Raw genomic sequence first — 12,341 nt, 5'->3', positions numbered from 1 at the left:
GGCTCTAGCTCTCTAAATCAATGTACTCTAAAAAATTAACAATTATCAATATATTGTTATAAAATAAAATTCAATGTTACTGTATAATTTATGTAGATTTATTGTTTCTTTTTCTATGTAAGTATTATGTTCTTTTTTAATGTTTCTTTTAAGTATTTCACATCGAAATTTAAATTGCATATATCTGTACAGAATATATATTTAATATAATAAATTAAATTAATACACACACCCAAAATATCATGGGTTTTATACATATTGATTCAAGCATTTTTCTAGGGGCGAAAATAATTGGAAGTTCATCTATGCACAACTACATGTTCGTTGGTTCACTTGTGCATAGATGAACCTTAAATTGTTTTTGGACCTTTGTTGCTATTTTTGTTTCCCCTCTACAATCCCTCACTGTCATTCTCCCCTTTTTATAGCATTGTATTTTAAGTTGTCATCATCGAAGTGGGAGAGCAAGATTAATTATAAAACATATACGATAATTGAAAAAAAAAGGTTATATATATATATAGAATTAACATAACATTAAATATTTTAATATATTCATTTTTAATTGTACAAATATATAACTAAAACAAATATGCACCTTCATTTTTAAAGTTTTATTGTTTGATTTTTCATGACATAAAAATTATCAATAAATAAGAATTAGACTTCTTCTGCTTTCAATCTTTACAAAATTTTGACATAATTCACTTGTATACAACTGTACAAATAATATATCTTCATATAATAAATTAAATAAAAAATTAATTATTTAGTCATTGTAATTTTGATCTTGTTGTAAGTTAATTCATGAATTTTGACTTATTGTAACTCAATCTTTATAATTTTAACTGGTTATAATTAAATTTTTAAATTTTAAATCTTGTAACTCAATCCTTATAGTTTTAATATATTTTAAAAAATAAATTTATAACGATTAAGATTATGTTAAAATTTAGGAATAATATTTTAAATTACTAAACCCTTTTAATATTTGTAAATATTATAAATTTAAAAATATTTTTAATTTTTTAATTTTATTTTAGAAAAAATTAATCATTTAATCCTTATAGTTTGACTCTATTATAATTCAATCTATAAATTTTGACTCGTTACAACTAATCTTTATAATTTTAACTCATTTATAACTCAGTCTCTAAATTTATCTCTTATAAAATTAGTTCATATAGTTTCAACCATTTAAATATTAGTCCATGTATTTTAAAAAATAAAATTATGAGGATTAAAAATATTTCAAACTTTTGATATTTATAATATTTATAAAGATTAAAAGAATTTAATAATTTAAAATATTAGTCATAAATTTTAACATGATTTTAATCTTTATAATTTTATTTTTTAAAATATGTATACGGACCAATATTTAAATGATTAAAAATATAAGGACTGAATTGCAAGAGTCAAAGTTTAAGAACTGAATTATAATTGAATTAAAACTTTAAGAATTAAGTTACAATAAGTCAAAGTTTAAGAACTAAGTTTACAACTGAATTAAAACTACAAGGACCAATAATTAATTTTTTCTTTATTTTACATAATATATGTTGATATCAACTCAAGCATTTATAAATGGGTTAAATGGCAAATTGGCCTCAAATAGGTATAGGAGTGTTTAGATTTTAATACAATGTTCCTCTTTAACTTTTAAAAGTGATATAATGTTGCCTCTAATGTTAATAAAAGTTAATTTGGTAAAATAAAATTATAGAAAATGATCTCAAGAAGTGCAAAAAATTATAGAAAATGATCCATAATTACATATAAGAACTCAAAAATTAAAAAAAAAAGGGATCAAGAGAGATTTTCTTGATCATTTTTTATAATTTTTGACGATATTTTTATAATTTTTAATTAACTAACTATCAAAGTTAATATTTGTTAATGGTAGTGATAGTATTGCTCTATTTTAAAATGAAAAATGAATTTAGAATCTCTTTTTATACCTATAGTCAATTTTCCATTTATCATTATATATATAAATTACAAACATTGCAATTTATATATACAATTTGAACTATAGCGCAGTCGTAATAATGGCTTGCTGGATAAATACCGCACAACATATATCATTTAAAAGACTTCAGATAAATTCAGCGTTCTCAACACACACACACACATTAATGTTAATGGCAAGCTAATTCACAATGATTCTCTCCTTTAATTACCATTATACATAAATCATATTCATTGATTAACAAGGGCATCGATTGCAGGACGAGATGCCAATAAGAGGGTATAATATGCCTTCTCCGAGGGGTGAATTGAATCCCAAAATACATACTTTGATGGATCAGAACACACAGCAGAATATTTATTGCAGAGAAATGTTGTTTCAATGTACCCACTTCCACAGCAGCCAATTTCAACCTGTTCAAACCCTATCACAACATCATTAATTAAACACTTATTCATTGGCACATACATATATATATCTATAAAGATAAAACTACAATATATTTTAACATTAATTCAATATATTGTAATGAATGAAAAACATGTTTAGTTCTTGTTAAATTGAGTTTCCTGTAATTTAAAAAAAATGCATGAGTTGGGTCCCGAAAATATTCACTAGAGCCAGGGCTAAGCCCTTAGCCCAAAAAGATACTTACAAATTTGGTCCAAATTATAAAACACTTCCAATCATATTTTGCATGCCAAAAAATTAAGTTATTTCCTTATTTGGTGAAAAAATAACATGTTTTTCTCCTTTTACCCTTAATCCCAACTATCATTGAATGAATGGAATTAGAAATTGTTCGTGAAGAGTGACAAACACATGATATTTATCATGCTGCATAAGAAATCCACGTTAACAAATAAAAGTTTCCAGAAGAGGGTTCTTTGGCGCGGGCTAGTATTCAACGGAGACTTATGGCGATGACATTAGCCTTGGATGCTATGAGGTTGAGGTAGCGATGTTTAAGGAAGGAAAAGGTCGATTCGAGGCAAAATCCGCCAATGTGAAAGTAGACCAAGATGGGAAGCTTTTGGGCATCAAATTGGGTTGATTTGGGCAGGTAAAGGGCAAGCAGAGATTGAAGGGTCGTCGGAGATGACAACGTCTTTGGAACAAACTCAGGTATGGGAATCATGGAGAGATGGAGGGACAATTGGAGACCCAATGAGACGTTCCATGTCGGCAAAAAAAAAAAAAAATGGTCAACTTGTTAGTTTAACTGTCAACGTTTGCATTTTTCATGATTTGGGACAGATGCGCCCATTAAAGCAAGTTTATGAGTATTGTTGTGCCATCTTTCACTTAAAGATAGTTAGTGCTCATGGAAGAAAAGTTTGCTGGTATTTTTGCCCTTGAGAAAAAATGTCTTACAATTTGAACTGAATCTTAGGAGTATACATTTACCAACAAAGTCTTTACTCTAATAACAGGATTTAAATATATGTCCAAACAGAGTCACATGAGTTGTATCTTTATCAATTGAATCAATTTTTTGTTGGCTTTGAATTCAATTTCTTTTGTTTCGTTCATTTTAATAAATAATTAATGAAAATTTAACAAGCTAATTGAGAGGGGAAGAGGGGAGTAGCAAAGATTAATTTATAAGCAAAGGACTGTGTGTTGTGCTTACCAAAAATGTCGGGAGCATGAATCATACTGTCCAAAGGACCATAAACGTCGATGTAAGAGATCTTAAGACCAGGATTAGACATGTTGAGTTGCATCAAACTTAGCTCATGTTGAAGGAAGAGGTTATAATCTCTGGCAACAGACGAATACTTGTCCAAACAACCTCGTTCCAGAAAGGCATTATCAGAGTTTAAGGTTATCATTATAGGTAAACATCCCATTGGAGGCAACCCAGCCACAAGAAATTTCCTACCACCTTCTGCCCGTAAGTTCTGCATTATTAAGGCATGGATCGTAAGTTATATTCAACCAAGAATCAATAAATTATGTATATTTGCATTACAAGTGTACATATTGTTATGAGTACAAGTCTAAAAGAAGAGTCCATTAATTTCAAAAGATTGGCTTGATGGGTGGAGAATCATTTGAATTTGAAAACCTCACTTTTTTAAAGGCTCCCTGATTTATAACAATGCACTCCTCCACTTCAATAGGCTCCTACTAGTCAAAGCCCTCAATGGGTATTCCTTTGATCTTCATGACATTGGCCTCTTAATAAAAGTATTAATATTTATGAGCACAAGTCTAAAGTCTAAAGAAACAATCTATCTCAAAAGATTATAACATGTTAAGTGGGAGAACCTCTTGTACTTATAAATCTCAATTTATTGTAAGGTTTCTAAATGAGAGACTCATAACAATACACCTTTGTTTAGGAGACATAGGACCAATGTACGGCACTTTCATTTGACCTCCTACTATATGTTGTGTGGATATCCCTCTCCATGACATCACTCTCTCAATAAAAACATCAATATTATAAGCATAAATTTAAAAAGAAAGCCTATCCTAAACATCTAATATGATGGGTGGGAAAATTCCTTTTAACTTATGAATCTCACTTTTCTTGTGAAGCTTTTCAGTGTAATATGTAATATATGTCAAACACACACACACATATCTATAATTCATTTCTTTGGACCATCTTTGTGAAAAGAGAACAGAACCAATTTATGAACCATCTTTATGTGAACACCAAACTCCCTCGCATATTCAATTGAATGTGTGCCTTTAAAACAAACAGTTTCTGAATCATCTTTATTTGAACACACCGAACACCTCGCTCATATTTTATATATATATATATATATATTGAAAATATTAAAGAATAGACAAATTCTTAAAGGATTGCTTGGTTTTATATAGGTCACAGGTTGGCATATTCAAAATGCTTTGGGCATACATTAAAAGCACTGCCAACTATTGCCAGTCTGAAATTTACACCTTCGAAATGAACTGCACTCGCGTCTTTTATTTCATGTAATAAATATGCCATGTGATGATAGATTCCGAATTATCTTATTTCATTTTACGAAAATAAAGATTAATGTACATACTCTCTCCTTGCTATTTAAAAAGTACTTTCAACTACTTTATTGGAATCGAAAAATGATAGTTAACTCATTAAACATATTTTAAAATGAAAAGTTTTTCTAACTTTATTGTTATTAAGAATAGGAAGAGAGAAACATTCCTTTGTTTATAAGTCATTTTTAATATATTTTATTAAAATTAAGAAAAACTTTAAAATTTATTAATTTTATTTTAAAATTTAATAAATTCTCAACTTTGTCTTAGTTAAATATATATACTTCAATTTATTTTGTTTCTCCAGCATTCATAATAGAGGGTAAAAGAAAAAAATTTTATGTTGAAAATTTACCGAAGTGACTTATAAGTAAGACAAAAAAAATTTTCTCAGTGTCATATTAAAAAAAAAACCATAAGAGTATATAATATACGATAAGCCTACTAGCATATCTATTCATAAATCATAATTAAGAAGAAGCCAAATTATTTCACTAAACTTATGAAAAGTACCTGTTGCTTTTCGGGATTTAACAGTTTAATTGCTATTTAATTATTTGACTAAAATTTAAGAAAGAATTGAAGAAGCCAAACCTGTATGAATTCTTGTAAATTCTGAAGCACGAAATGCTGATATGCTAAGAGGCTATATCTCTTTCTTCTTACTGGAAGTGTAAAATAATTAACAACAAAATCATTTGTGCCAGCACTTATGAAAAACACTGCCTTGTTCATATGATTTTCAGTTCTTTTCTTCCCAAGCACTTTCTCCAATCTCTTCTTGCATTCTTTGAAATATTCCAATTGCTTCAGTATTGGAATCACACCCTGTAATTAATTAATTAATGCACATGAACACCAGAAAAACCAGAAAAAAAATTCATAAGTGAGAACCCAGTTCAGAGACTTCTAAGTTAACTCAGGATAGCTACCTTAAATTTAATTCTAGATATATAGTTATTACAAAAATACTATCTGTTATGTTTTAACTAAATTAATCATAATTCAGAATGAATATATAAACTGTAATTAGCCAAGGAAAAAAAAAAAAAGGCATAGGATGAGAAATTTGTCGACGATCGGGATCAAAACATGCACAAACTCTTAATGATCATTGATTATATGAAAGAGTGTGTGTGTGTGTGTGTACTGAGTAACATGTTTCATCATTTTTAGGAAATGAGATCAACGCCATTTAATTACCCCTTTCGCCCTTCAAGCATCACAAAAACAAAAGACATGGGGGAGCGCGCGCGCGCAGAGAGAGAGAGAGAGAGAGATACAGTAATAGTTGGTGTAAGTGGGTCGAAACCAGAACCAGCAGAAGCAAAACTAACTCCTGTAATGAGATCGTTGATGCTGAGTTTTGAATCCAAGTATGGCGGCACTAACTCTTTCAAACCCATATATGATGCTGAAAAATAATACGTGAATGCCATGAGTTTTTCAGTCGCTAGTTTAAAATTCAACTGATATACAGAAACATAAACAAGAGAAAACAACAATGTATAAATATAATTCTGCAGAACTGAGATGAAGATATTAATATATATATTATTTACCAAGAAAATCAGTGCCAAGTTTTCCATTACTAAACCTTCCTGTTGGAACCTGATTGGGAAAATCTCGGCCATAGGGTGGAAAATTGCCCTTGAAAGCTGTATTAACGAAGTTATTATTTCCTGGGTCTACTGTTGAGTCTCCAAACACGTAAACAGCAGAGACCTTGTTCCTGTTCAAAGCTTCCACTTTCTGGACGACCATGAAACATAACATGAAGCAGGGAATGAAAATCTGTGTAATGATCTGAATAAGAAACAGAAAGCGATGTTTCTCAGAGGCTTTCATGCTGGTTGGTTTTTATTGGAATTTGGAAGTAACAGATGATTTTACTTTGAACGATGGAATCAAAAATTAATATATATATATATATATATATATGGGGTATATAGCTTGCTTGATAAGTAATAATAAAAAATTTTGTACTCTTTTTTTTTAAAAAAAATTTACCCCTAACCTAGGTTGACAAATTTTGTTTTATTTTTTTATTTTTTGTATTCTTTTGATCAGAATACAGTGAAGAACATAAGTTTTGAGGAATATTATATTTTTATCTATGATGTGATAGCATAATTAATTATTAAATGAAAAATAAGATTTCTGTGTTTTTTAATATATATTTATTACTTATTTAAATTGTTTTTAAAAAAAACGCTAAATATAATTAAATAAGCAATTTGTTTAATACTTATTTGATAAAACTTTATCTCAGACACGCGCGCGCGCAATATCATCGCTCATAAAATAGCCTACAAGAGCAACTCATCCGTCTTTTGTATAACCTATTTGGGAAAAAACAGTAGAATTTCCCCAAAAAAAACATGTTATAAGCATTTTCACTTGAAATTAGAGAATGAACAGAACTGTTCACAATTTATTTTGAATAGTTTTTTGAGGTTTCTTCTTTGCATGAAAAAGAGAGAGTGCAAATGGATTAATTATTAAGGAATTTTGGGGTATGTTTGATTAAAGTGGATGTTTGGTGAGATACATAGAACTGGTGACGAATGTTAGATACCAGTTAGGTTTATATATATATATATATATATATATATATATAACTCACACACACAATTGTGTGCGGCTTTTCTTGCATGAAAAGGTTTTGATGTGTGTGTGTGCGCGTTTTAACTGAAACTGATATAACTAGTTATCTACCCTTCTTGCTCTCAAATGTTTGGACTTCTTGCTTCAAAGAAACTGTTGATCTAATCGTTAGCTTCTTGTACTATTTGATCCCAAACATACACATATGTGCTTCATAGGCATAATTAATAGGGAAAATGAACTTATGCTCTAAAAATTAATTTGATGATAGTTATATCTTAAAATTTTTTTGCTGAAAAGTAAGTTGTAAATATTGATTCAAGTCTAAAACCCTTATATTTAGAAGTGTTTGAGATTATATTTACAATTTATTTTTCAGTAAAATTTGTTGTGATCGAACTATACTGAATTAGTTGGGATCTAATTGTAAATCCATCTAATTAATATATAGCAAAAAGTGAAAATCATAGCATGTTGAGAACTACATTACATGTTAATTTTTTTTTAAAATTTTAAACATCATAGATTAATACAATTGCAAGGTAACTCGGTAATTTAATTTGGAGATTTTAAATTTGACAATGTTAATCCTAGTATATTAACTATGATATTGCAACCAAGAGTCAACATAAATTGACAAGAAACATATATTTGGTAAGGGTAGTTTTATTGAACGACTAACTATCTCTAAGGGGGAAAATGTGATCTTTGTAATTTATTCTATTTTTTATGAACAATAATTTAAATAAAACAAATTTAAAGATATTTTACCTTTTTAAATATTTTCATTTCATTTGTAGAAGTATCCGTATTTCTCTCTCTTCAATAAAATGCTTCTGGCATTATTTTTTCTATGAATTTATTTAATTCAAAATGTTTTTTAAAATAAATAACATGAGAGAAAGTCCACTAACAATTTCACCATATAGGGTCCCCTCCTGTTATAGCCTATTTGGTTTTTCTCCAAGTAATTTCCAACCAAGTGCCTTAAATTATTGTTGTACCTAACAGGGAACACATGCCTTGATTTAGATTTTTTTTCCCTTTTTGCCAGAAATACTATTTTAATGCTATGATACATATTGAGGTACGAAAATATTAAAATGCTCATCGAATAGAATATGTTCATTGCATTGCATCCAATAGGTACAAAGTTGATATAAATTCAGTGTAAAGGAGTGTCACGTGGTACAATAATGGAGATTTGATACACGTAGCCCTAGTAAATGTTCTAGATGATCCGTTACGTATTGTGCTGGATTCACATATTACAAATCCATGGTTATTTTGGGCTTGTGCTCATGGGCTCATTCTTTGTGTCAATAGTACTTTGTATATCGAAAATTTACCAACAAAGATTAATTTAGTCAATAAGAATTTAGCACATCTACCAAATTATTGTGGAGGCAAATCCTGCTGCCAAGAAAGAAGGAATCATAATAGCATGAATCATAGTCAAGATGTTGGTTTGAAATCCCCAAACCCAACAATTGGACCCTCCACCCAACGAAATGTGCTAAGAAATGGAAACAAAGATGCCCAACTTTGTGTTCACCATTTTAACTTTTCTCTCTGAGTATCGTCCCTGAACTCTAACATCTCTGTGAAAGGCATTATTGATTAAAGCCAACAATATGGGCTAGACTTATTCAGATCAGGCTTGAAGTATTCTGTCTTCTTAAAAGAGTTTATATAACTAAGTCCGGCCTTCACTTTTTTCAAGCTAGCTCATTGAACTTGGCCAAAATTACTAAATCTATATACACATGGAGTTATAAATTCTAGTGGTTTGGCTCAATTTAGGCCGAATTTAAAATGTTCTATCATCTTAAAAAAGTCTATATAGTTAAGATTGATCCTAATTTTTTTTAAGTGAATTTAGGTTAACCCATCAGACTTGGCCTGAATTGCCAAGACTCTATTATTGACACATATATGAGTCATAAACCAAGAAAGATAGACAAATAGCTTCACTGTCACTTTATGGAATGACAAGTTGTCACGGCCGTGGCTCCTTTAGGCTATTAAAGCCATCGTCTAAGGCATCACATGAATTATAGATCTCATTTAAGTTATAGTATTGAATTTCACTTTAGAAAGCATGTAATAGGATAAAATTTAAAGATAAATTATAGGAAAAATGACTTTATTTTTTCACAAGATGGCTATTAAAATATACAGGATATAAATTAAATAAAAAGTGAATGACGAATATCTAAAGATATTTTAATGACAATTTTAGTTATAAAATCACACGTTTCAAGAATTTTTTTGGTAGTGATGGTATCAGTAATAATCTCTATAATTCAAATAATTTTTTAATTTTAAAATTGTATAAATTCTATCAAAGGTTGTAATATAAATTGCATGAATTAAGTTTATTTATTATTAAAAATAAAATATTAGAATTATTTTATCATAAAAATTGATAAATAATTTTGCAATTCACAAACATAAAAATAGTATAAGAATTTATGAATTACATTACATGATACCAGGCCTCTATATAATTTAATCTTAGGTCTCAAAGACACAGTCGTGCAAGTTGTTAAAATCCAAAAAATTACGGACAATCGCTAATCCTGAACTTCTCTCTATAATACTGCCACCAATGTTTATATTCTTTAACCCTTAGCAACCAATTATGCCAATGGGAAAGCTTGTGCAGGACACTTGAAGAGCAAATTTGAGCCAAATTTTCACAACCAAAACAATGTATCTCTTTAATATTTGGGGCCAGTGAGAGATCTGGGAGTCCAATGAGGTATTTTGAGAAACTTAGATTGATTGACTGCAAATTAGGGAAACGCTGGGAGAAAAAAAAAAGAAGGGTTTATAAGTTAGATATCTAAACAATATTTATTCATAAATTTCTCATCTTGTTAAGGAAATAAGTGAATGCATTTACATAGATGAGTTATATGTTTTCAATTCTTTGCTGTGCAAGAATGAGAATATGAGATATCTTTAGACTTAGGTGAAAAATACATACCAAATCTCCATTTCAAAGCTATCGAATAGGTGGGATTGGCTCGATTGGAATATGAAACATCAAGGAGGGAATTCTTTTACTAAGAAGGTTCCTTGGGATATTTTGTTTGCTTATATCTATTGGGATATATGAAGGAGTCATTGCAATTGAGCTTTCTAGGCTTGAGAGGATTGGATAATGGAGGAACAATCTACATCTTTCTTTAGAGTTGTAGCTGATCAAGATCTTAGAAATAACCTACCCCAACTCCCCATAAGTGATTGTCATGGTGCTCTACATCAACATTTGTTGGAGGAAGTTTGACTTGAAGTTGATGGGTCTACTCTTACAATAGTCGCAGTTCATGTGGTGGAGTTTTGAAGGATAAAAACAATGCCTAGATTCAAGGTTTTAATTAAAAATTAGGACATGTTCCCCCTGCTATTGCTAAATTGTTTGATATTTTTAAGGGTCTTGAATTATGTTGGCAAAAAGGGTACAAGATTGTGGAGGTTTTTTGTAATTATGCACTGGCAATCTAAACAATCACAAAAAACAATCATAATTATCACCCCTTTCAAAGTATGATCAATTTCATAAAGTTTAGTTTTTATAAGATAGCTGACTATCTTGCTAAGTTAGCACAGAGATTATCCAATGACTTTAACACTTTTAATACCCCACCCATTTGTTGATTAAGGGTGGTTGGTTTGTTTTTCTTGTTGTTTGTTTTGTCTTCTATATTGTTTTCACATTCTGTTGATTGAGTATTTCATGTTCATATTCAAAAAAAAAAAAGAAGATGACTATTAGGCATATGAAGTTCTACAAGATTCTCTACACAAAAGCTTAATGGCACAGATGGCAAAGAGTATTCTTCCCAACAGAAAAACCTCAATTTCTTCAGGGAGATAATCTAGATCTTCACAAATATTAACTGTTGAAGGCTTGCTCTAATCAGATTTGTAAAAGTTAAGGAATGTTAAATTGTACATCTTTTGAAAATTACTAGTTGCCAATATAATCCTAAGATATGCATCGAGTTGCCTCAGTCTCCTAGAAAGTAAAAGAAGAAGAAAAAAAATTATTTTTATTATTATGATTATGATTATTACTATAATTATTGTAAAAAATAATCAAAACACTACAATAATTTTCTTATATTGATTTAGGGAAAAACTAAATGAGTAATGATGTTGTGCACTTCAAATATTCCTTATATGTACATATAAGGAATTTTTAAATAAAAACTAAAAAATAAATGCGTACATTTATTTGTACATATATATATACATGAAGAATTCATCTAGTCTGTATTCTTATTAGTGATCAATAACTTTCTTTTTGTCAACTTAGTGATCAATAACTAATGTTCATTAAAACATGTATGTGCATGTATTCATTTTTTGTACTTCTTATGATACTATATATTAAGTTCTTTATCATGTACGAGCACATATTTGCACATACTACATCAATTCAAATGCATACTAGGATAAAATAATGATAAAAAAATTAAATATAATACCTTTTTTTTTGCCACAAATTAAATATAATGCCTTGTTATTGATGAAAAGAGCGTAAACATCCTCTTGCTCCCATAGTCGATCAAGTCTTCTAGGGTTTGATACTAGTTGCTGTCTAGAAATTTCAAGGTTCATGTCCTTTATAAGAGGATGCATCTCAACATCGCCATTCTCATCAACCGAAATGAGGGATCTCTCGCTAAGAACATTTATCTCAATAAGTGAAGAAAAGCCATGCAAGTGTTTTATAAAAGTTCAGAGAAAT

At 29.3% G+C, this 12,341-nt stretch overlaps 1 protein-coding gene across 3 annotated transcripts; it reads right to left on the bottom strand.

The window, feature by feature from the left end:
- Window positions 1-2,043: 2,043 nt before the first annotated feature.
- On the bottom strand, window positions 2,044-6,859 carry LOC129286791 (GDSL esterase/lipase At5g45960-like). 3 transcript variants are annotated; one of them, XM_054922840.1, is made up of 5 exons: window positions 6,535-6,859; window positions 6,256-6,386; window positions 5,567-5,800; window positions 3,606-3,876; window positions 2,044-2,396 (listed from the first exon to the last, which is right to left on the bottom strand). In XM_054922840.1, exons 1-5 carry the CDS (start codon window positions 6,818-6,820, stop codon window positions 2,203-2,205), a joined length of 1,116 nt encoding a protein of 371 aa, XP_054778815.1. In that variant the 5' UTR covers window positions 6,821-6,859; the 3' UTR covers window positions 2,044-2,202. The 3 variants fall into 3 exon arrangements, with proteins under 3 accessions (XP_054778815.1, XP_054778816.1, XP_054778817.1); XM_054922841.1 differs by having other exon boundaries at window positions 6,310-6,386; XM_054922842.1 differs by having other exon boundaries at window positions 2,247-2,385.
- Window positions 6,860-12,341: the final 5,482 nt, after the last annotated feature.

The sequence above is a fragment of the Prosopis cineraria genome, unplaced genomic scaffold (genome assembly GCF_029017545.1).
Source record: "Prosopis cineraria cultivar Desert tree isolate PC_DT_omini unplaced genomic scaffold, ASM2901754v1 PC11, whole genome shotgun sequence".
Taxonomy (NCBI): Eukaryota; Viridiplantae; Streptophyta; class Magnoliopsida; order Fabales; family Fabaceae; genus Prosopis; species Prosopis cineraria.
Note: the sequence above shows the minus strand (reverse complement) of the source record. Positions and strands in the feature narration are given on the sequence as shown.